Raw genomic sequence first — 25,508 nt, 5'->3', positions numbered from 1 at the left:
GTGTGTGTGTGTGTGTGTGTGTGTGTGTGTGTGTGTGTGTGTATTTCCCTCTTTTGATTTTGCTGGTGTGAAATTATTTATTTCCTGTGTTTTCGTGGGTATAGTTAACCTCCTTAGTTTTGAGTTTTCCTTCTAGCATCTTTTATGGGCTGAATTTGTAGATTGATACTATTTAAATTTGGCTTTGTTATGCAATATCTTGTTTTCTCCATCTATGGTGACTGAAAGTTTTGCTGGGTATAGTAGTCCGTGAGGGCATCTATGGTCTCTGAGAGTCTACAGCATATCTGTCCAGCCCTTCGGACTTCTGGAGTTTCCATTGAGAAGGTGTGACTCTAATAGGTCTGCCTTTATATGTTACTTGGTCTTTTTCACTTTTCCCCTTTAGTATCCTTTTTCTGTATGTTTAGTATTTTGATTATTATGTGGTAAGGGGACTTTCCTTTCTGGTCCAATATATTTGGTGTTCTGTAAGCTTCTTGTGCTTTTATAGGCATTTTATTCTTTATGTTAGGAAAGTTTTCTTCTATGATTTTGTTGAAGATATTTTCTGGGCCTTCGGGCTGGGTATCTTCTTCTTCAATTCCTACTATTCTTAGGTTTGGCCTTTCCATAGTGTCCAGAATTTCCTGAATGTTTTGTGTCAGGAACATTTTAGATTTAACATTTTTTGACCACTATATCACTTTCTTCTATTATATCTTCCATGCCTGTGCTTCTCTCTTTCGTTCTTGTATTCTGTTGGTGATCTTGTACCTGCAGTTCCTGTTCACTTACCTATATTTTCCATCTCCAGAATTCCCTCAGTTTGTGTTTTCTATATCGCTTTTATTTCCATTGTTAGGCCTTAAACAATTTGATTCATTTCCTTCACCTGTTTGTGTTTTCCTGCATTTCTTTAAGGGATTTGTTCGTTTCCTCTTAAAGGGCCTTAAGATTGGATATAAGGTCATTTTCTTGTGCTTACACTATGTTGGAATATCCAGGACTTTCTGTAATAGAATTGGTGGCTCTGCTGGTACCATATTGTCCTGGATGTCATTATTGGTATTCTTATGCTGGCCTTTAGTCATCTGGGTTTGGGGTTATTATCAATTTAGGTGCTGATATTTGAGCTTATCCTTGTTGGATGGATTTATTTTTGGATGTTTTCCCTCTTGCTTCCTGTTTCCTCTCTGGTCTTCTGGCCTGAGTGCCCTGTGGCCAGCAAGTCTTCTGGCCCAGTAGTATGTCTCTTCCAGAGTTTTGGTGACCTGCTTGGCCTCTGAGATTTGGGGTGCTTGCTTTGTTTCTGGGGTTCTACAATTCTGGGAACTGGTGTGGCCTCTGGTTTCTGGATACTGGTGTAGTCTCTGGAGTTCCAGTTTCTTGGGGCTCCTGGAGCTCCTAATACCCGTGTGGCCTCCAAGAGAAGGAGTTGTCTGCCAAGTTGTGGGCTGGGATATGGAGCCCATGGGAGGAGATACTGTTGGGAACTGCTGGGCAGGCTCTGGGGTTCCTAGCATGGCCTCCTATATGGTGAGAATCCTCTGCCAGGGGTTGGGGGCCAGAATATGAAGCCCATGGAAGGGAGTGCTGTTGGGTACTGATGGGTGGGGCTTAAGGGGTTTGGCAGGTGGTGGATGGTGTCTTACCTGGGGTATGGCCTCTGGTAGAGCAGGAGCCTTCTGCCAGCAGGTTGTAGGCCAGGACTGAAGAATTAAAAATTTAAATACAGCCCTTTAGAACTGGTGAGATGGCTCAAGGGATAAAGCTACTTATCATCAAACTTGACAACCTGAGTTTGGTCTCTGGGATTCACATGGTGGAAGGACAAAAAAAAAAACTGCACAAGTTGTTCTCTGACTTTCACATAAGTGCCATGACACAAGCACATATATACACAAACACACACACGTTTACACAAGCACATATACACAAACACACACACACACTCAAATGCCACTAACCAAAGTGATGAAAGGGTCGAATACATCCAGTAAAAATGAACTTCTTCCACAGACACAGATGAGGAGGTGATGGAAACCCAGCTCTCTGTACTACCACTCTTGGGAACAACATGGACAGAAACCACTCCAGTCTGGGCTCGTGGGGGCGGGGGAACTCAAACACACTGGGGATGACAACTGGACTGTCTGACACACCTTTGGTCAATGGTGCTAGCAAGACAGGAGACAGTTCAAATGGGAGCCCACTGAGGAAAGCAAGACTGACCAGTACACAGACCTGAAAAAGCCAGCAGGAGGGAGCTAGACTCCCCCAGCTCCCCTGCCATGGGGGATTTTCCTCCAGTGTTTCATGCATGGCACAGTCAAAGATTTAACCTGCATCCACTCTGTCACATAACCCAATACACTAATTCTTAATGTCAATAATATTTTTCTTTTCTACATCTGAGTTGCTTGTCACACTCAAGAAAGGAGAGAAGCCAAGTTGTGTAGCTTGTAAGCTCTATGAGTGCAGGAAACAGAACTGTAATCCATCGCTGTGTGATGATAGATACTTCACCAATAGTTGTCAAAGAAATCGATCACCCTACAAGACCCATAGCTTAATCACAAAGAAAAGAGGGGTAATGGGGCCTTCTCATGGTGGAGAGTGTCTTAAAAGCCACTCTTCAACCAAACCTGTGCGTACTTCCAAGAAGCCATCCACATCTGTGCATCCTCTGCCACGTGCCATCCCATCTCTCTTCAGGCTGCATGACTGCATGGCTCAGAGCATGCTGGATGAGCCCTGCTGGTAGTGTGGGCACTGGGAAGTGACCCAATGCTCGTGCCTGTTCTCACTGTGGGAAAGGGATGGGAAATCCAGGCTCTGCTCTGCTGATGAGAGAGGCCCCTTGTGTAGGTCAAGCTGGATGGTGACCAGAACTTCCTCAGAGTGCCTGTCCGATGACAATAAAATTTTGTTATGCTTTTTAAATGAATGGATTTGGTAAAATGTTTTCTTACTTTTTCCTAGACATCGCCTGGTGGTATTACCAGTATCAGAGAGGTAAAATAATAATAATAAGTCTGCACTAACTTGATTGTCTCAGTTACATTATTTGGAAAGGAAGAACTTCTCCATCTTCTGCAACTAGCTTCCTTATTCACCAGATTTTTGTTAGCAAACTCGGTCTGTGTAGAAACAGCTAGGAATGTTCTCTTAGGGTTGAGGCTTAAGAAAACCCTGTTCCTTCTAAGAAACTCCTATTTTTCCCTTCCATGGTAATTGAATGTCTATTAAATAAAGCTCAGAGCTGAATTATCGCTTAAGTATATTAACTGTTTAGAACAAATGATCTGAATTTCTGAATTTCTCTGTTCTCCTCCCCTCCCCCAACATGGTCCAGACCTCCAATCCAATCAGCATTTTCTGAAGCAGATTTTCTTTATCTGTTTGTATTCTATTATTTGGTTGCTAATATCTACTTCAAGTTCTTTGTGGAAAAAGTGGAATGCTTAAATAAAGAATAAAGGCAGGTGGTGAAGAGGTTAAGCAAGCCTGGATGAAGTTCCAGATTCAATGGTATCCAAGTCACACAGGCGGTTTAATGGCATTAAAAAGAGCCTGAGGTGAAGATGGGTGTGGTGGCGCACGCTGTTAATCCCAGAACTCGGGAGGCAGAAGCAGGTGGATCTCTGTGAGTTCAGGGTCAGAGTGGTCTACAGAGTAAGTTCCAAGACAGCCAGAGATACCCTGCCTCAAACAACAGAAAGAAAGGGAAGGAAGGAAGGAAGGAAGGAAGGAAGGAAGGAAGGAAGGAAGGAAGGAAGGAAGGATTCAAAGTGACTGGCAGGGGTCCTGGTGACTCTACTTAACCAGAGTGTCCAGTCCCTGCTTGGCTCTAGCAGATGACGCCCTGGTGAGAATTTGAGAATCAAGATTTTCGAAGTGAAGTAAGAAATACAAACTTTGTCATGGATTTCTTGTCTCCAAATATTAGCAATGCGTTTTAAATGTATTTTATCTGTTTCACATAAAATATGAGCTTCTATGGATTCCTTACAAACAAAACCTATCTTTGGACTACATTCAAGCTAAGGACCACTATTTTGTAGCCTCAAAAATGGAATGGAATGAATGGGTGGGTATAAAGTACAACCCAGATTCCCCTCTGCCAAACACACACACACACACACACACACACACACACACACACTCTCTCTCTCTCTCTCTCTCTCTCTCTCTCTCTCTCTCTCTCTCTCACACACACACACACACACACGCGCGCGCGTGCGCACGCACTCACAGTGTATTATTGTGCGTATTATTAGAATTATTATTAGAATATATTAGAAATGTATTATTAGAATATATTAGAAACTATATTCTAAGCAAGAGAGGAAATGGTCATATTTTAGGCCATGGCCTTTGTCATCAGCCAGAGAAGATATTCATTGCCAGATGTGCACCAGATGTGGGTCCTCACTGCTCAGTTTGGAGAGCAGACTTGTACAAAGGCATGACATTTGTAAGCAGCAGGGGTACCTCCAGGCTGCTCACAAACCAGCTTACATTCTAGGCTCCAGTGGAGTAGAAGCCACTGTGGGAATATGTCCAATCTGATGGCAGCCCAATCTAATGGCGGAGTCCTAAACTGGCTGGAATCAAGGTCCAGCTTTTTCACTGTTGACCTAAGCGACCCAAGCCTCAGTCAAAAGGAGTTAGTGACAGAGCTTGGGAAAGATCGTCAATAGAAGACCTTCACATGGACTCTGTTTATTTAAAAGATACAGAACTCACTGGAGATATGGGGGGGGGGGCTTGATACAACCATCTTTTTCTAAGAGGGTCTAAAGTTTTCATCCATCCTATATCCAGAACCACCCCCAAACACTAACATATTAAAAAACGTTTACTCTGACTCACACCTGTGCTGTCTGTGATTCTCCAGTGTAGCAGACGTAGCAGACGTTATAATCATCCTTCCGGCTCACACTTGCCCCCAGTGGCTGACATTCATGGCCTTGTGAGCCACTTGTAGTTAGAAAATCACCTTCTCCATTAAGATAACTGACTTCTAAATGTCAGGCAGGGAGGGCACCAGACCACTCACCCCTGACCAAACACGAAGTCACATGAGAGCAGTGAACAGTTCTACTAGAACATTGCAAAGAAAAGATAAATTCTCTCTATCAAGGAAATTTCCATAGCATTAACCACAAGATTAGTTTTGATTCTAACTCAGTCTGACTTAATAATTCTCTTTAATAATGAAAATAATACAGTGAACAGCACATGGGATTGAAGACTCACAAAGCCCGAAAGTGGTAAGGAGGCTCCCTGGGTGTTAATTCTGCTTTTGTCGAACCAGGGAACTGGGCCTGTGTCCCCTCTCTATTGGTTCTGCCTAGAGACGTCCAGAGATTCCCTGACTGGCTACAGAAGAGATGTGAAAATTACCTCTCTAAAGCTCCCCGTGCATATATGTACAGTGGCCCAGAACAAGCAGCTACAGGTGGTATGAAAGAGAGGAATGTCCAAATGCGGGCAGGTCTAGTCAGCTGCAAAAGCTGTGGACAAGTTAAATGGTTTTCCAGCCAAAGGCCGTGACTCATGAGGGTCACTGCGGCACAGGTTTGCCAAGGCTAAAGTCCATCTCACACCAAAGACAGCTCTGCCTCTCGGTGTTTTATCTCCAAAGTGTTTCACAGAGGTTTTGCATGCATTTATGCATATACTGGACTGTTACGTAAGTTACATTTTTACTTAATGGTTTAAGCCCCTAGTATCCATAAGTGGCTACTTCTCTACATCTTGAGCCTCAATGACCAGATTTTCTCCTGTCATGGATGTGGCCAAGACTGGTTATTAGTGAAGGACAAAGCCAGACAGCCAAAGTTTGGCCACTAGTAACTGAGAATTCACAGCCTGAAGAATCTCTTTAATCTGGAACTCAGTCCTGCCTCCCAGACAGCGAGCCTATCATTGGTTAATAAGGAGTGACGTCATCTTAATAAAAGCAGATTAATAGTTGCCTACTCAATAATTAGCACTTTTTAAGCAAGATGATGAGAAGTGAGTGCTGGTTCTGAGTTGAAAAAAAATTCCTTTAATTGCCTACAAAGAAATTCCCTAAGTTTATAAGGAATCCAGAGCCATGGGGAGATTTTACACACACACACACACACACAAACACACACACACACACACACACACACGCTCACGCACGTGCGCACACATACACACACAGAGACAGAGACTTTATTCTGGGTCAGATGAAAATTTGGAAGAAGACACTATAATATCAAATCTTTTCTTTCTAAAGTATAGTTTTCTATTTTAATATATATTTGGGTTTTTTTTCCAAGACTGTGTTTCTCTGTAGCTTTGGAGTCTATCCTGGAACTAGCTCTTGTAGACCAGGCTGGCCTTAAACTCACAGAGATCTTCCTGCCTCTTTAATCCCGAGTGCTGGGATTAAAAGCGTGACCACCACTGCCTGGCCCTTATTTATATTTTAATATAATTTTGTTGATTCCTCTTCCTGAGGCTACTTGGGCATGCCTAGTGGGTGTTAAGGGGTAGTATGTGGATGTTGTTATAAACCTCTACAGCCCCTTCAGAAGTTTCTTCAGATACACACAGCTAAAGATACACGCATTTTTGTGCTAGGACTAACCTGCAACCGATTTCTTAGGATGAGTTGGAGATCTCCTGAGGCCCCTAGGAGCTTTCTGCATTACACTCCTAGGGACCTCCCCTTTCCACTGGCCCTTTGACTTGCACAGAAACCTCCTGCATTCAGGAAGTTAGTCCTTAACTCATTAGCAAACCTAACAATAATTAAAGTTTCTGTAAGCATTATGAGGAAATTGGCCAGTTGCCACAATGTAACATAAACAGAGAATCTTATTTATATTGAATCATTCTCTGCCTCCGTCCCAGAGGGATTAGGAGATGTGTGTTGTCCAGCACGTAAGAAAGATAACAATTAGCTCCGCTGCCACTTTATTGGAGCTTTACTCTGACATCCATTACCGCTGGGACTCTGCGCAAAATAGAAATGTTGATGGATTTGTTTGTGTTGGGATTTAAGTATCAAAGGAGAATGTGACAACAGCAGAGAAAATCTGGCACAGAGAGCCCAACCCTGATTACGGAGTGCCTATACTCATTGCACCTGCTCACCCTGTTCCGTCATGCAAACCAGCCCACCTCCTCTCTGACTTAGCGTAGGGCAGTCTGGTGGGCATGTTCCCAGCAGCCCACCCTTGTCTTCACCAGGCGGAAGTTGGAACTGTTCAATATATGGATTGGCTGATGTCTGCGTGACAGCAGCAGGCAGAGGAGGACAGGCAGATGGTAAATGATCCTTGGCTGGAATAAATTTACAGAAAACATTCCGGCAGGGCTCAGGGGAAAGCACGCATCCCTGTGTGAGGCAAAGCTCCTGGAAGTGCCACTGATGGGTGAACTTTGACCCGCTTTGACCCGCCACCAAGCCCTTCGTAAGCAAACAGTGCACCTATTTCAGTGCACACCCCATTAGACCCCCACTTCAGTGCACATGCTGGAAGTTGAACCCCTACTATCCATGGCCATTTGTAGAGCCTTTCAGACACCCTGGAAAGGAAAACTTTATTTCTACAAAGACACACAAATTGAAGTCACTTCCCTAGTACTTAAGGACATCTAGAAGATATTATAAAACCATACCTTGTAAAAATATATTCAGATTCTTTAAAGTCCTATTTAACATACCATAATTTGAGCGTCCTAAGCCTCCCTAGCATCTTCCTTGCTAGCTCACATGATGAAAATGTGTCCTTTTTAAAAATAGGTGTGATTTGTTCCCCCTTACTATTTGGAAGCTTTCGTTCTGCTCCGTTACCTGTGTCCCTACACAGAAAACAAGGTCAATATGCGAAGAAGGCAGCTTGAGAAAGAAGCTTTTGTGTGGATATGTTTGCACACTTCTACCCTCCTCTACCAATCTGAGATTCTGATGCTCCCTCCCCTTGGTGCCTGTCACACCTACAGTACCTCAGTGCACAGACTGTGAAATGGTGAATGGCTGGGGAATGGGGTTCAAGGCCCAGGAACCCCTGCAGTGTGACCCGGCCCAACCCCAAGTCTCAGTTCCCAGCATCAGCTCAGACCATGGTGTGACAGAGACTAAGGAGGCCCTGCTCTGATGCCACCCTCTCTGCTTCCAGACAAGATCGAGGATGAACTAGAGATGACCATGGTTTGCCACCGGCCTGAGGGACTGGAGCAGCTTGAGGCCCAGACGAACTTCACCAAGAGGGAGCTGCAAGTCCTTTACCGAGGATTCAAAAATGTAAGACCCCCCCAGAGGCTCTGAGGCCTGGTGTGATTTCCCACAGAACAAAGCTCTTTTGGTGCCGATGGAGTCCCTTGTGTGCAGAGGTTCAAGGAGGCCACCACTATGAACCCACACCTGGGAAGAAAGAAAACTTGCAGGAGAACAAGGTCTCAGCAGACAGGAACCTCACCCCCTACACAGAGGTGCCACAGGGTGGGGTGACCTCAGAGAAGCCCTCCCTGCCCAGGTGCTGACCTTAGCTTGACACTCACAATTTACCCTCTGTCGGGTGTCCCAACAGTGAAGGGACTGAGCTCTACTGATTTGTGCCAGCGAGGCCCATGAAGGGTGGTATAGCAGCCTGAGTGTCGCTGGGTTCACGTCTCTGAAAGTTGGTCCAGTGGGACCAGATTTTCTTCTCCAACTGCTGGAAACTTCTTTTTCTGTGAGTCACACAGACAGCCAGGTTCTTAGCAAAGGAACATGGGAGAAAGAAAGCTGACAGACACAGAAGTCCGTGAGTAAGTGTGTTTGAGATTGTAGGCTTCCTTGGACAGAGTCACAAAACTTAGAACAGGCTTAACCAGGATCCAAACCTAGACCTTTAGGACTCTAAAGCCAAGACTCTCCCAGAACAGCACCTATGCTGTGATGATGTCCCCTCTCTTACAGAGTAGCTTTTTAAGGTGGGGTTACCTCCCAGGTCCCCCCCCCCGGAGACACCCAGTAGTACATAGCTCTTTGCCCAGGCTCTGCCCATGAGAGGATAGGGGGAACCTGTGCAGGCTCCACCCCCCAGGACAGACTCCCAGACCCTTCCCACTCACTCGCTCTCTGCTCCATACAGGAGTGCCCCAGTGGCGTGGTCAATGAAGAAACATTCAAGCAGATCTACGCGCAGTTTTTCCCTCATGGAGGTGAGTAGATCCTTGGGAAATAACCTCCCAGCATCCTCCCCAATGATCAGCCTTCCCTTCCTCTCATTACCCCCCTTCTTTGTCTCCATCTTCTTCGGGGTCTGAAGAGAACTTATGGCGAGATTGTTCCCTTACTACAAAAATACAGAATTCTCTGGGGGGGGAAATGAACCCACTCCACAAGAAGGGCTGGTAGTGCAGTATCAGGAAGTATCATGGCTAGAAAGCAGGTGTCGTGATCCCAGAGGGAACAATTTGAGTTTCAGAGACTTTAAGCAATTTACTCAAGATCACACAGCTTATACGTGGCAGACCAGGGACAGAACGTATATGGGACAAAATCTTCGCCATCTTGGTTCATTAAATTGCTAAGACAGCTTGAAAGTTTGTAAACAACATTGGTAAATACTACAGACCATAAAAAGAAAATCAATGAACCAAAATCAATTGTGGACAGTGTGACATTGCGCTCACTTATAAAGCCAAGTTACGGAGGACACTGGACCCCCCACCACCTGCCCAGTTTAGAAAAGTTCACACATCAGGGACCCTTCCTCTTGTGACCTTCCTGTGCCACCTGCCCACAGGGTGTCACCTGGACAGCTGCGGAACACTTCTTCTGGGTTCTAACAAGGTACTCAAGTGTCCCACATCCTTCTTGGGCCCTCACACAGGTGTCCCCCTGCTGTGGGTCTCTGTGTTGGGGAGAAGGGGCTTCATGTCACGCTAGCACCAGGCTCCCAGGTTATGAACGCCATGGAGACGCCGTTTTCACTGTATGGCAGGGAGGCTCCAGGTTAAAGCATCTCTTCACGTGTTGCAAGAATCAGGTCTTGCCCCATCCCCCTCTGCAGAGATGTGGAATGGATGCTCAGAGATGTCTAGTTAGATGTCTACAGACACGGCTATATGGAAACAGCCTGGATCCGAGCTCAGGTCTCTGCTCACAAGGGAAGGCCCAGAGAAACAGGTCACACAGAGAAACAGGAAGGGAAGCATTCTCAAGATGATGACATAGAGAGAGCCAAGGACCTGCCTAACCTTTTGCTAGAACTTTAGCTTCTAGCCTAAACTCCAGGGGCTGAGCAAATGGCTCTCGATCCATCCTCCTTACCTTCTCTCTGGTCCCATCCCTGCCAGTTTTCCAGTGCTGTCTCTGCCCTCTGTGGAAACTAGCCCCGCCCCCCCCTCACCTGTTTTTCCCTCTGCTTTACAGATGCCAGCACATATGCCCATTACCTCTTCAATGCCTTCGACACCACCCAGACAGGCTCTGTGAAGTTCGAGGTACAGTCTGGGTGTCTCTTGGTTGCTCATTGCCTCTTGCTCCAAATTTGGGGATCCTGGAGGAAATAGTTAATTATTCAGTTAAAACTTTACTCATTTAACAAACATGGCTTGAGGACGGAAAGGAGACTTCCCCTGCCCTCTAGACACTGGGAGTGGGTTATGGAGACAACTTAAAAGCTCTCTTGCACTCCGCAGGCTGGGTGGTAGCCTCTGGAGCTAACATTTTGCATTTATTAACTTGTTTAACTTTTATAATAGCACTACAAAGTCGGAGTTATATTATCATTGTACAGAAGAAGAAAATAAGGCAGAGGCCAAGTAGCTTTTCCAAGGTCAAAGAGAGAGTAAGTGGCCAAGGGGGTGTAGGGGTTTTTGAACACAGGCAGTATGTTTCTTCAGCCTGGCTCAAAGCCACTGGAACACAACCATTGCAGCCATGGGTTAGGACCAACATGGAAAGCAGAATTAATGGCCTTGGGGTGTTCACACATACAAAAGGGGCATCAGAAACTGCAGTATGGGAAACGGATGACAGACGTTCTTTGCTGGCATCGCCCATTTCCACCTAGCTGACAGGAGGTTATGGGAGGCACCATTCCATAAAAGCACCACAGTCTAACCTGGAGGTGAAGCTTCTCTCCAGCCACGTGGTAGCTCAGGGATTAACTTTTGCTCTTGCCTTTCCACTTCCTAGGACTTTGTGACGGCTCTGTCTATTTTACTGAGAGGGACAGTCCATGAAAAGCTAAGGTGGACATTTAATTTGTATGACATCAATAAAGACGGCTACATAAACAAAGAGGTGAGTTCCCACAATAGAACAGAGAAGAGAGTTCTTTAAGGTGTAGGTGACAACCATCAGATCTCACAGCCCAGCCCATTCCGTCTAATAAAACCATAGAAGGAGAAGACTGGGGAGGGGTAGGCAGCTGTCTCAAAAAAAATTAATAAAAGAAAAATCCCAGAGAATTTCAGAATCTTCACCGCTTGGCTCTTAGAGCCTCAGTACATGTGTTTAGCCAGTGAGCCACTTATCTGTCACTCAAGTCACCTGGATATCTGCTGTAAACTGATGTGCTTTTGGGGCTTGACGTTAACAACTGGGACATTTTGCTGATCTCCTATATCTCAGGCCTAATGCACAGAGCTGTGGAGATCGTCTCTAAGCTTGATCTCAGCTCTGCAAGGTTCTCCTCTCAGAGTATATACACAGTTGAGTTCCCTGTTCACTCAGCCATCGGGGTCCAACACAGATCTAAGAACTCATTCAGTTCTGGGTGCTGGAGACCAAACAGTGAGAAATCAGGTCAGGCCTGACTGTCGTGGGGTGGTGCAGCAGGAGGAACAAAAGCAGTGAAATGTAGGGCAGATAGGAGTAGCAAGGGCCTCTCTAAGGTGCATTGCCATGCCAGGGCCAATCACCCACAAAAACTTGGGAAAGTGTCCCAGGCAAAAGGCAGAGCCACCAGAGGGGTTCTCAAGGAAAGTGGAACCCTCCAAACAGAAAAGCTTGCTGTTGGCTGCAAGCTGGAGTATGAAGTAAAGCCCGACAGGCTCATAATGAAGCCTGAAGGTTGTCAGACTCAGACACTGGAAGATTGGGGTAGACAACCCACTCTGCCTACTGGGGGCTGCTGGTGTGCAGCAGAGGTTTTGAGACACACTAGTACTAAAGGTGGTTCAAAGTCAGCAGGAAAATTTGAATAGTTTCCTGTCACTAAGAGAAATAAAATTCACATGAAAAACTCAGGAAAAGTTTAAGCTCCTCAGATAGCTTTCTGGTGACTCCTAAGAGAAACCCTACAAAACTGAGGCAGAAGGAACTTTCCAACTTTTTTTTATTTTTCGAGACAGGGTTTGTAGCCCTGGTTGTTCCAGAACTATATTTACACAATAAAAAAAGAAAAACTGAAATCCTAAAGCTAACATCTGCTTACTATTGAATATTGCCAGGAATTCCACTCCTACATATTTACCCAAGAAAAATAAAAATGTGTAATTCCATAAATACCTACATGGAGATTTGCATGCTACATTTATCCACAATAGCCCCCACATTGCACACAACCCAAATGTCTTTCACCAGGATGGCAGATAAGTATATTGTTGCTACCCATCCAGTGGGTACTCAACAGTCAGAAGAAATAGACCACTGTCACATGCAACAGTGGCCATAGTTTCTGTACCCTTTATGTGCATTCAACACAGACAGGCTCAGACTTACAGTATCACTCCATTTGCCTCAAATTCTAGTAAGTGAAAATACCTTTAATGACCAAAGTTTCATGGGCCATGGCTTGATGCCAGGGCTTGGCAGATGGTGTCGAAGCTTCTTGAGGAGATAAAAAACTAATACAGGGGTTGCTTGTGGAGGTGGCACAGCTGTGTACATTCGCCAAAGTTTATCGAGCAGGACACTTAAGATGAGTGAGTCTGCTGTAAACAAATCATGCTCAGATAAACCCCATTCTTAAAGGAAGATCTCATTTGAAGATAGGAGCGCCTGGACAATAGGAAATGCTCCAAACGCGTTGAATGAAAAAAAAATTAAGAGCTTTGGCAAAGGATATAAAAGAAAACAAGAATCCCATCTCACTTAAAATACACATCACAAATTCTAAATAAAGTGCCGGGAAATTAATCCTAGCACTCTAGTTAAAGGAGCATGCATGGGAAGGAGCAGGTTTACTGCAGAAGTAATTCAACATTAGAGAATGCTTATTAAATAATTCAGCCCATCAGCCCATCAAAAGACCAAAAACCATGTGATTCTAAAATCATCTTCCATCAAGTTTGCCCTATGTCCTTGATCAGTTTTTAAACTCCTAATAAAACGGGACTAAAATACATCGTGAGCTTAGTAGAATGTGCTCCAGCCTTCTGCACAGCTTTCCCCTGCGTGGTGACGTCACAGACAAGCTCGGCTGCAGTTGAAATGAAGACCTGAGTGTTTGCTATTGACCCACATCATCTGTTCGTACTGCTAAAAGCTCTTTAAAAACAATGGGACAGAAGCACACACCTGGAAAGCTAGGGCAGCCTTTGAAAATGACATGATTCTCTTCTCTATTTATGTATTTGCCTGCAACAAGGTCTCTCGTTGTAGCTGCAGCTGACTGGAACACACCGTGTAGGCCAGTGAATGCATGGCCTTGAATGCATGCATGGTGATCCTCCTACCTCAGCTTCCTTAGGACTGGGATTACAAGCGTGTGCCTCCCTGTTCAGCCATGATATGATTTCATCCTTAGGAAGGAAAGAGACAAGAAAAACGACTTAAACAATGTGAACTAAGACCATGTCCTGCGATCAACATCTATGCAGAAATCAAGCGGGTGGCCCATGTCTCATAACTATTTAGAAAGTTCAAACTAAGATATTCTAATCGTGCAGCAGTAAATGTAATGCGCATAAGCATTTAAAAATATCCATAATTTAGATGAAGAAAAAGTTTTCTGAAAAAACTGGGGGGGTCTATAGGAATCACCTGCCATTTTCTGAAGGGAAGACTATTATGAAGATGATGATACTGTAAAAATAGCTATTTGTCTCTAATTTAAAATTTATTTGTTTCTAACCAACATAAAATTATTGTTTGGGGAGAAAACTAGCACATTAGAAAAGTCACCAGCTGAAGACAGAAATGATCATTTTCAAAAAGTGGAAGCAGGACTATGACATATTATGGTATGGTATGTGAGGAGATGAGGGGGGACCGGTAGACTGGGGAAACAGGAGAATTTAGTCACTCCGTTCCTAACGGAAAGAGCCTGAGGACCAGAATAAACAGAGGTGGATAATGAAATAGATGACCCATGAAAACTGGCTAGCTGTGGTGTTTCCTCGGTGAGTGAATGAATATTCTAGATGTCACACATGTAAGTCAGTCATAGATACACAGGTGATCTCTAGCTACAAAAGAGCCAGGAATACAGCGAGTGAGGCAGTGAGCAGCGCTCCTCCATGTCCTCTGCTTCAGTTCCTGCCTCCAGGTTCCTGTCTTGAGTTCCTGCCCTGGCTCCCCTTCATGGAGGACAGCAAGCTGTACAATGAGGCAAACACTTAGTCTCTCCTCAAAAGAGAAATAAGTGTCACACCTAACTGAATCTGAATGGGAAAAGCATAAAATTAAAACACAAAGAAAAGTATTAATGATGTCATTCTGAATATTTTCATATTCTTAACCTCAAAAAAAAATGCCATCAGCAACGTTGGAAAGCAGGTGGCACAGCTGTTAAAACATCTGCAACTTGTAGGAAGTGGTGGTGCTTCTTACCAGGCACTAGCTAAGGAAGGTCTCATGTCTGCTTCCCTTGCTTCTCCTTGGCATCATGTCTAGCACATGGTGCATACTTTAAAATTCCCTATAAATAAATGTATACATCCCACAAAGTATATAAAGGGCTCAGACAATTAAATGAAAAATAAACACAGTGAACGAAGTAGGTGAGCAAATAGTTTGGGCTAATTCAGTAAGAACTAGTCAGTGGGGGAGAGGCAAAGAGGGGAGCAGAGAAAAAGGTAGAGCTCAATAAAAATCAATAAAAAAATAATAAAAAAAAGAACTAGTCAATGTGTGCGACAAAGATCATGAAGAAAACAATGGAATTTCTATCACATTACAAAGGCTCTAGACTCTGAAATTTTCATTTTGTATTAATTAATTAATTTTTTCCCAGCCCAATCACAGTTTCCCCGCCCTCCTATCCTAATCCCTCCCCCCAGTCTTCCTCTCTCCACCTCCATCCACTCCTCTTCTTTCCTCTTCGGAAAAGGGCAGGCACTCCCCTGTATATCAGCCAGCTATAGCATAGCAAGTTGCAGTAAGACTGGGCACCTCCTCTCCTATTAAGGCTGGATGACTCAACCTAGTAGGAGGAAATGGTCCTAAAAGCAGGTACCAGAGTCAGAAACAGTCCCTGTTCCCGCTGTTAGGAGTCCCACAAGGAGACCAAGCTATACAACTGTAACATATGTGCAAATTTTTTTATGTTTAATCATGTAAAATGTATGGAGGGGAGGGTTTACACAGTACCCTCGGAGGCCAGAAGTGGGTGTCAGATCCTCAGGAGCTAGAGTCACAAGCAATCGTGAGCTACATACACAGGTGCTGGTCACAGAACTCGGGTCCTCTGTTAGAGCAGTACACACTCTTTACTGCTTAACCATCTTTCCAGGCCCAAATTTCAAGCACTCACTAAACATCAGGTGACCATTTAAAATCACAGAAGATTAACAATTGTATGTAATTTCATGTTTTAAAAAAAAGTACTAATATAGCACTTTATCAATTTTATAAACATCTAAGTTCTTACATACATGCTTACATGCATGATACTCTAAATTAAGATATTCAAATAGTACTTTACACAACACCTAACGAAAGAAAACTCAGATGGGTTTTTATGCCATCTGACCTTCAACCTTGGGTCGATTCATTTTCCCATCACATCGTTGAACAAACCGACTAACTATTCCATTTTTGTAATGGACAAAGTAGACAGAATTATCACCGTTAATGTTTATCAGACATCTCTAGATGTCAGAATTAAGGGTGGGGTGGACACAAGTGTGATTAAGTAGATTCCTGAGACGTCATCCTAGCAAGCACTCTGGAACATTCTTACCACGTTTGCAGGCAATGAGAATCCCAAACAACCAAAATTGGTCTTTCTGTCCAAAAGTTCTCAAGCAGGAGAGAGCTCAATGACCACATGGGTATAAAAGGCCAGTAAGGTGTATCTCTTGAAACGGATATGTGGCTACAAATCCACTTCCTAGTTCAATATACTGGGGCAGTCCTGGAGAAAAGACCACTGATAATTCTTTCTAAACACTTTTATCCATTTTTTTTGACAAAAGGATCCAGTCTCGTTAGAGAGCTATTTGTCTTGGACCTGGGAAAGGAGAAATAGAAACTGAACCTGAATCCTGGCTGGGGTAGATCAAACAGCTACAGACATCAGCCTAGAGGAGTTTTAATAAGCCAAGACTAGGGCAAATTAATCAACAAAACAAAACATGATAATATTGGATTGTCACCAACAAAACATAATAGATGTCCACAAGTTTAAAAAACTAAATACATAAAAGAAAATAGGCATCTCTTGCTTACAGAAGTATTTCAGTACATCTACAGTTATTAATAACCTACTTTTAAAAAGCCTCAAGTGTCCTGTGAATGCTTGCTGTTGGCTCCCTTGTCCTAATTTAAAACAGCAACAGAATCATGAAGGATTTTTAAATCTCTTATCTAAACCATTAACTTTTTAAAGGTAATATAGAATTGCCATCAAGCAAATGCCATAGTGATCACTTTTGCTTTTCAAGGTGTACTGACAACTCAGAGAGTTGACAGACAATCCCTTAATCAAATAATCACCAGTCACCAGACACAGCTACACTGCATACTTCCCTGATGGTGCACTGACAGAACAGAGCATCCATCGCTTCTACAGAGCCTTGCCCAAGCTAAGGGACCGTCTACAAAACAACTGAGCAACATGCCCATCATGCATGTCAGGGTCCTGAAAACATGAAGAACACACAGCTCCATGCAAAGTGCAATCTCAAGTAGAAAAGTGTCAGTGGGAAAAAGGGATGAGGTATGGATAAACCCAATGGTTTAGCTAGTAATATTGTAGCCATGCTAATTTCCTGGTTTCGATTACTTTTCTACAGTTTCACAAGTTTTAATATTAAGGAAAACTGGGTAAGAGGTACACATGAGCCCTCCATATTAGTTTTGCAACTTTTCTGTAAGTTTAAAATTATTAATTACAGGTTTAGAGAAACCCTCCAGTGTCCTGTTGATAAGCCTTAAGTTAGCTACTTTTTTCTTAATTTAAAATAGCAACAGAACCCATGAGGGTGTTTAAAAGGCTAGCCTAAATTGTCTTTAAGCCAGAATAACACTCCATTGTCTCAGTCTGTGAATGGGGAAGTCAATGCTGTCCCTCCCCGAGGCAAAGCAAGAAGAGGTAACCACCAAGGCATCTGAAGGCAGGGAGGAGTCCCCCACTTTCTCTGAGGAGGGGGTTTCATCTTGTCCTCTAGCTCCCATTCATCCCCTTAAAACAGCTCTCTTAATCACTCCGGTTGGCAAAAAGGAACCCTAAAAATTCCTAAATTCTGCCCCCCTAAGAAGATTTGACCTCATGGTCCCAACAGTGTGTGGCTCCATGTCCCCTTCCAGGAGATGATGGACATAGTCAAAGCCATCTACGACATGATGGGGAAATACACCTATCCTGTGCTCAAAGAGGATACTCCCAGGCAGCATGTGGATGTCTTCTTCCAGGTACGTACGCGCCTGCGCACAGGCTTATAAAGATGGATAGGAGATGTTCTTTGTGAGGCAGACCAGTGTGTGTTACAAAAGAGAACAGAGGGTATGACGTCATTAACTATAAACGCTACAGTCTATAAAAACTCTCAGATTCTCTCCTTGAGTAGAGAAGAGTTCGTTCCTTGCATCTCCTTACTTCCTGAGCACGTTTGTCTGGGCTGCAAAGGGGAATAAATGGAATCTATTAAAAACCATTAAACCGGTAAAGCCAGACTGCAAGATCCCTAACTGGAGCATTTAGTTAAGGATAGGTGGACACTGCTCATGATTCAGTGGAGAAGTGGTGTCCTTAATTTAAAAAAAAAAAAAAAAGTCTAACAATATAAAGTATTTTTTTAAAAAATGCCAGCTCACTCTAATCCAAGCCTCCCACTTTGCAGCTAAGAAAAGAGATCTCTCTGATATCTTGAAAAATGACACAGAAAATCCGCACAGAGATAGACCAGAACCTTCTGTGCCCAGCATTCTTTCTGCCAGATAGAGAAGCCAGCAGAAAGTATGTGGAACAGGTTCTGTGGTTGGAAATGGACTTAGCGGACTCCAAGGTTCATGGGAGCCTGGTCGTCAGCATGGCAGTGTTTAAGGTCATGGAATCCTTAATGAATGGGGCTGATGGGAGGTGACTGGGTCCTCGAGACACTGCCTTAGGGATCCGAGTGCTGCAGATGCTGTGAGCCAGAACTGAATAAGCAAGGCTGGTCCGTCCTCATTCTCTGGCTTCCTGTTTGGCTGTGTGACCTCTTCCACCTGTGCCCACTAAAATGATGCCGTCCTTCATGAGGCTTTTGCCAGACAGAAACTGGTGTCGAGCTCTTAAGCCTCTAGAACAATAAGAAGAGGTCTCCTTTCTTTCTACAACACCCAGCCTCAGCCTTTTGCTGTAGTAACAGAAACAGACTACTCCATGTTGGGATGCCTCCAGAACAATAATGTAGCAATAAGGTTAGTGTTGGGACCAATCTTTTGAGGTAAGGAAGCTCATGAGGACCATAATACTGTAACGAGGAACGAACTAACTAGCAAAAGACCATTGTAACTCTGGGCTTAAGACAGAGAAAATTCTGAAATGTGAAATTCCAGGTTCTTTAGAGACCCCTCTATTGTGTCTTTCAGAAAATGGATAAAAATAAAGACGGCATCGTAACTTTAGATGAATTTCTTGAATCCTGTCAGGAGGTAAGGATGGATCTCGGGACACAATTGCTCTGGGCTTTGAGATCTGGAGCATGGAGACTGTAGGGGAAGGACCTGAAATCTTCACACACCTGCAACCCTAGACTCAGAAGCCCAGCGCAGCAGCTCCATGCCCCAGCCTGGCCTGCTCAGCACAGGATTGAGCAGAAGAAGCACAGGTCTAGGAGATGTGAAGGCCAGAAAGCCTTCATAGAATGAGATTTGCCAAATAGGTGAGCCTGTCCTCGCTGCCTCTGTGTCTGTTCCTCAGATGCAGAGGAACAACTGGAAGACCTTCAACACAATTCTCAATCCAGTGGCATAGGACTGCCTAAGGTTCTTCCAAAGGTGTGTCTGCAAACTACAATTCCAGACACTCTAGAAATTGCCATCATGATGCAAATACTCAGTACCAAGGCTGCTAGGACTTGCTCATGCAAAACCAGACTCCTTGTGCAGGTGGGGGCTGCACAGGTCGGAGCCCAGGCTTGCCTTGTGCACACTGTTAAGGAGACACTGCACCGCTGTTCCCTGGACCGTACTTTGGTTAAGTCTCATGAATAAATTGGCACGGCCGGGCACTGAGCTGGAAATAGTTGCTTTGTCTCCTTAAAAGGTTTATAGTCCACCTCATTCCACAAAAGCACAGCCTAAGCTCCCCTAATGCATAGAGCACCAACCAAGCTTCAGTCACATGAAAACCCTCCTGGCAGATGCTCCACCTGACAGCGTTCCAGACTGCTAACAATTAGGACAGGCTGACCATGGACTACTTTGTTTGTTTAGTTTGGTTTTGCCTTTTTTTTTTTTTTTTGAGACAGGGTTTCTCAGTGTAATAGTTCTGGCTGTCCTGGAACTCTCTCTGTAGACCAGGCTGACCTCAAACTCACAGAGATCTGTCTGCCTCTTCCTCTACCTCTGCCTCTGCCTCCCGAGTGCTGGAATTAAAGGCCTGGGCCACCACCGCCTGGCTCGACACTGGTCTCTTTTTACTGACCCTTACCATTGTCCTAGAGTGTCCTGTTGAGCTTGGTGTTCACCCATTAGTTGTCTGGGGATCCCAAGGGACTTACTAGGAACCCGGAAGGAAGCACACTGAGGTAGAGAGTAGAATCGGGTCAGCAGCAGCACCTGTGGAGTTAGAAATGTTTCAGTATTTCATCATATGGGCAAGCTAAGCAGCTGTGTCTGTCATACCCATTTCAAGAAGAGAAGACGGGGCACTACAATATTAAGAACATGGCTAACGCTACAGTGAGTGACAGAGATGGGGTTTAAACTCTGTTGTGCTAATGTGACACACCATGCCTGACAGAAGTGCTCTTTCCTGGCTTTCAGATGAGAGTGGTTTTTGGAGCTTGTTCCTCACACAAGAACCATCCACGGTGATTCTTTATGTAACTCATTTTTTTCCACCACCTTGCCATAGGTGGAGATTATATTCAACCATACTGTATACCCAGGGAAACTAAGACCCAGACAGGTTAAGTACCATGGGTAGGAAGTGAAAGGTTCCAGGTTTGAAAACAAACTGCCTAACTCCAGAACCCATAGCAACTTACAAAGATTAGGATCCTCACAACCAACTTTGTCTCTCTTGATTTTTCTCTTTTAAACTCAGTGGGATACACACACGCACACACAGGGTCAATTTCCTTGACTACTACTTTAGCTAAGCATTGCTTTACATCTCACAAAGTTTAATATTTCATATTTTCACTATATTTTAGATCAAAATGTAGAAATGTGGTATTTAATATGCAAAGATTTAAGAACTTTACTCCTTCAATATTTATACTTTAGAAATCTGGGCATGGTGGTCACACCTTTAATCCCAGCACTCGGGAGACAGGGGCAGGTAGAGCTCTGTGAGTTCAAGGCCAGCCTGGTCTACAGAGTGAGTTCTAGGACAGCCAGCGCTGTTATACAGAAAAACCCTGTCTCCAAAAAACAAAACAAACGAACAAAATAACCCTGATAATTGTTTACCAAGGTTAAGTAAAAAGAGAAATATGTTTAAATCCTCAAATTGTTAAAATCAGAAATAAAAATCATAATATCTACTTCCAGTTTTCTGATATTTAAAAAAAAAACTTCTTCAGTAAATTTGACAATTTGTGTAAGATGTATGAATTCCTTACAAAGCATATCTTATCAAAACTAATACAAAAATAAAACAAAAATGTAAATAGCCCTATGTCTTAAAGACATTGAATCTGTAATTTAAAACTTTACCCTAAAGAAAATGACAGGCTTAAATAATTTATATTGGTGCATTCTTGCAAACATTTAAGGAAGAAATGATATTAATCTCAAGGACTAGAGAATAAAAGAGGACCTTCTCAGCTTGATTGATGAGGCTATCACAACCCTAAGATGGGATGTTGCAAGGTTGGTTTAACACCCAAGAATTAGTCAGTATAATTAATTACAATAATAGAATAAACAGGAAAAATTGTGATCTACTCCACGGATATGGAAAATCATTTGATACAACACATTGACAGAGCATCTTAAAGAAAAACAACGCACTGTTCCACTGGGTCATTTTTCTCTCCTGAATGTCAAAGCACTAGCTAGATCTTGGCCTCTTGTTCCCGGCATGTAACGAACGCTGCTGCAGATTTCCCTTAGTATGGGACCCCCACTCTTGAGATTTTCATGAGTACTGCACACTCAGGCTAGAGCCTCGGACAGGTCTAACCGTCTTCTCTCCCGCCACTCTCTTCCCAGGATGACAACATCATGAGGTCTCTACAGCTGTTCCAAAATGTTATGTAACAAAGGACACTCACGATCCTGCTCTCAGAGACACTGAACAAACACCTCAACGCCCTGATCTGCCCTTGTTCTGATTTTACACACCAACTCTTGGGACAGAAATACCTTTTACACTTTGGAAGAATTCTCTGCTGAAGACTTTCTACAAAACCTGGAACCGCGTGGCTCAGTCTCTGATTGCCAACTCGTTCTCCTTCCTCCTCTTGAGAGAGACGAGATGAAACCTGAGTTTGTTTCAGAAGCATGCCCATCTCTTCATGCTGCTGCCCTGTGGAAGGCCCCTCTGCTCGAGCTTAAACAGTAGTGCACAAGTTTATGCTTACATGTCCCCGACTCACTGCCTCCAAGTCAGGCAGACCCAGAGGAATCTGGTATCCAGAGGACCTGAGCCAAATGTCCACCATCCTCTGGTGGCTTCCCAAGCCAATGTGCCTGTTTCTCTTCCTCTGGTGGGAAGAAAGAGTGTTATGCAGAACAATTAGAGTTTATTGTGACAAGATTGGGAGAAGGCAGCACCTAACACATGTAGAATAGGACAGAATTATCAAGCATGGTGTCATCAGATGACCCAAACTGCTCATGTCTTTTGTTTCCAGAGGTGGAGAGGAATAATTCTCCCACACTAGCATCCGTGCTCATAGAGCAAGTCTCTTACCACGCCCGGGAGGGGAACCATTGCCCAGTGGTCTGGCCCTTCTCTCCATTCATCCGCTGCTCAAGCCCACACTGCATGTCCCTCCCAGAACGTCCAGAATGCCTGTGAAATGCTGTACTTTTATACCCTGTTCTAATCAATAAACAGAACTATTTCCTACACTCTCAATCATTTCTTCCATGACTCCGTTGCTCAGGAGAGGTAAGTTATGACAAGGGATAGTTAGTCCATCCATTTGGATTACTAATAACCATGGGGTTACTAGTACTTTCTTGGGGCCACAGTGTCCTAACCCTTAGCCCATCCTCAGTAGCATCCAGTTCAAATGCAGATACTGTGAGCATATGTAACTACAGCTCCAAGACAAAGCCTTTCACAACATCTCCTTTCTAACAAGATTGCCCCTCCCAAGACTCCAAGATGGAAAGCCCAGAGCCCCATGTGTGACAGTTGGGGTTACAGAGGTGAAAAGAAGGACCAGGCCTCTCTGCTGAGGAGGTGGAGTCCAAAGATTGAGCAAGGAGTTTCATCTCATAACCATAAAATGATTTACTTGGGTTCAGCATAATGTATATTATTTTTTCCAGTAATAGCTCATTAAAATTTTTCTAACAACATTCTTGAAAAGATGTAAGGAAGCACTATTATCTGTCAAAGGCTGCCTTACAAGTTTTATAGGCATTCTCTTATTTCATTCCCGTGGAAGAACATTGCAGAAGGTAGGTTCTTGGTTTTACTTTTGAGAACCCTGAAGCTTTGATGGTAAGGGGAACGTTCCTCATACAGCACTCCTACTCTGTGAGAGGAATCCCCTTGATCCGAGAAACTGAGAGCATTTCCCACAAATGTCATCAGTTAAGAGAGACACCGTGCTCTAGTTTAATCTCTGTCACAGTGACAAATGCCATGACCAAAAGCAACTCAGGAAGAAAGGGGGGTTATTTCACCTTGTGCTAAAGCAGGCACTGAGACAGACACCATGGAGGAATGTTGCTTGCTGGCTTGCTTCCTGGCTCCCTCTGAAGCTCCAGTTCAGCTGCCTTTCTTACACAGTCCAGGCCCTCTTGTTGAAGGATGCTGTCATCCACAATGGGCTAGGCCTTCCTACATCAATCAGCAACCAAGAAAATGTCCCCCATGGGCGTGCCATAGGCCAATCGAATGGCGATAATTCTTTAACTGAGGTTGCCTTGGCCCAAGTATGTCTAGGTTTGTGTCAAACTGACAAAACCATGACACGGTATTCTTCAAGGCCACGTATCAGATGAGGGAATTGGCAGACAGAAGATAGATGACTCTGGCAGCTGGGGACAGGCTACCACAACACCTGTGTGCATGTGTGCACAGTACCAGTCTGGTGGCCACTGGCTATCTTCTTTCGCAGTTTCCACAGCTTTGTTCCTCTATTTGAGTGTCTTAAGTGCAGTCATATGACCCTATAAGACTGCTACACATGTGACTTATCCCCAGTCACACATCCTCCTGGACCCAAACTGAGCATCTATAGTCATGGCCCCTTATGTGGTCCATGTTACATCACTAAGCTAAATGATGTTCAGTGGTTCTCTGACCTAGCTGTGCCTCAGAGACACCTGGGGAATTTCTGAAAAATACCAATGCCTAGGCCCCACCCAATGTCAAAGAATAATCTTTAAAGATGAGGCCTGGATATTAGCATCTTTAGACAGTGCCCAGAGAGTAGTGTATATACAAGGCTAAGATGGGAAACTGTCCATATCCTTCACTAGAATGGAACTCATGACCTGAACCACTCATGCCCATAGCAACTGAGTCATGGTAGAATGAGACCTGGCTTAGGCCAAACTACAAGAATTTCAAAACTGGCATGGGGAATAATAGGACAAGGATACTCTCTCTTCTGGAAAAGGAAGAGCCATGCCCTAGGATGTGCTGGTAGCTAGGAATTCCAAGAATTTTTCTGCCAACCGAAGGGCTAATAAAGCAGACATCAGTCATACAAGGCAAGGTAGAGGTGTAGTAATAAAAGAAATTGAGCCCCTAAATGACATCATGAACCATCAAACCAAGCTGTGCATGAAGCAGGATAATTTGAGCTTCAAAGATGCTTGCACTAGATGTGGATGCAGTGAGCATCCCATACTATATCATCATCTCCTACAGAACAGGGAAGGGGATATTGTTTGAGATCCTAATATAGAGCCATTATCCCAGAAGGATCTGGTCAGGATCTCTAATGGTGCCCTGAGCATCCGGCTACTTTAAGGCTCTCCAGGTTACACCACTGTACACCTAAGATTGAAGCTCCGCTGTAGGCTAAAGGGGAAGGGCTGGTACCTTTATCCCTGTATTAACCAGGCCACCCACTAAAAGCTAACATGATCCCTGAGCATTCTGAGGATGTTTAGACACAAACTAGAGTGGGAAGATTCAAAACATTCCTTAGATTAATAATCAGATGTTTAATTAATAAAAGCTGTTCTGGGCTGGCAGCATATTGTGACACCGAGGGTACTAGCCCTGTCCCAAGCTTGTCTTCCTGAATCACCCAGAAATGGTCACCATTTGCCAGTCAACTGTGTAGTAACCATGGTGGCCGCCTCATCCATATTCCCATTCCCTCAGCATTCACCATCACTGTGCAAGTGCGCTCAACTGCTACCAACTAGAAGTGCCAAGACTTCTAGTGCTATGTCTCTGGCACAGATATGCTCTAGCCATGAGAGTCCCATTCTGCCTGTGGGCAGGACAGGGCAGAACAAATAGATCATCAGTGTCTGCAATGAAAGGTCCTAACCCTATGACCACTGGGAATCGGGATTAATGCCCCACATCCTTCCCCCTCAGTAGGGGATCCTGGAGGTCTCTTCTGTCTCCCAGCATCCTCAGTAATACTGCCTACAGTAGTAACCTATAATCAGTCAGACAGATATGTGCCCTGCTTTCGTGAGCCTTATATTCTAGTGGGAGGAAACATAACAAAATTATTTTCAATGAAGAGAGTAAGGGTGCATTGTGATTGAGGCGAGGGTGGGTACTGTATCCAGGGTAGGAAATGAGATGCCTCTGATAGCAGATAGCTCAACTTCATGGTGCCTCCAGCTAAGA

At 44.1% G+C, this 25,508-nt stretch overlaps 1 protein-coding gene across 3 annotated transcripts in view; it reads left to right on the top strand.

The window, feature by feature from the left end:
- Kcnip1 (potassium voltage-gated channel interacting protein 1) overlaps positions 1-22,586 on the top strand; it is a 378,296-nt gene extending 355,710 nt beyond the window's left edge. For 2 of the 3 annotated variants that reach the window (XM_005350379.2, XM_026780346.1), the window contains exons 2-8: positions 8,148-8,272; positions 9,105-9,174; positions 10,391-10,461; positions 11,159-11,266; positions 17,660-17,764; positions 18,926-18,988; positions 21,719-22,586. In XM_005350379.2, coding sequence (XP_005350436.1) covers positions 8,148-8,272; positions 9,105-9,174; positions 10,391-10,461; positions 11,159-11,266; positions 17,660-17,764; positions 18,926-18,988; positions 21,719-21,766 — 590 coding nt within the window. In that variant the 3' untranslated portion in view covers positions 21,767-22,586. Of the gene's footprint in view, positions 1-2,964; positions 2,998-8,147; positions 8,273-9,104; positions 9,175-10,390; positions 10,462-11,158; positions 11,267-17,659; positions 17,765-18,925; positions 18,989-21,718 lie in introns of all 3 variants that reach the window. The other variant, XM_005350377.3, reaches the window with a different exon arrangement.
- The last annotated feature ends 2,922 nt before the right edge of the window (positions 22,587-25,508 follow it).

The sequence above is a fragment of the Microtus ochrogaster genome, chromosome 7 (assembly GCF_000317375.1).
Source record: "Microtus ochrogaster isolate Prairie Vole_2 chromosome 7, MicOch1.0, whole genome shotgun sequence".
Taxonomy (NCBI): Eukaryota; Metazoa; Chordata; class Mammalia; order Rodentia; family Cricetidae; genus Microtus; species Microtus ochrogaster.
Note: the sequence above shows the minus strand (reverse complement) of the source record. Positions and strands in the feature narration are given on the sequence as shown.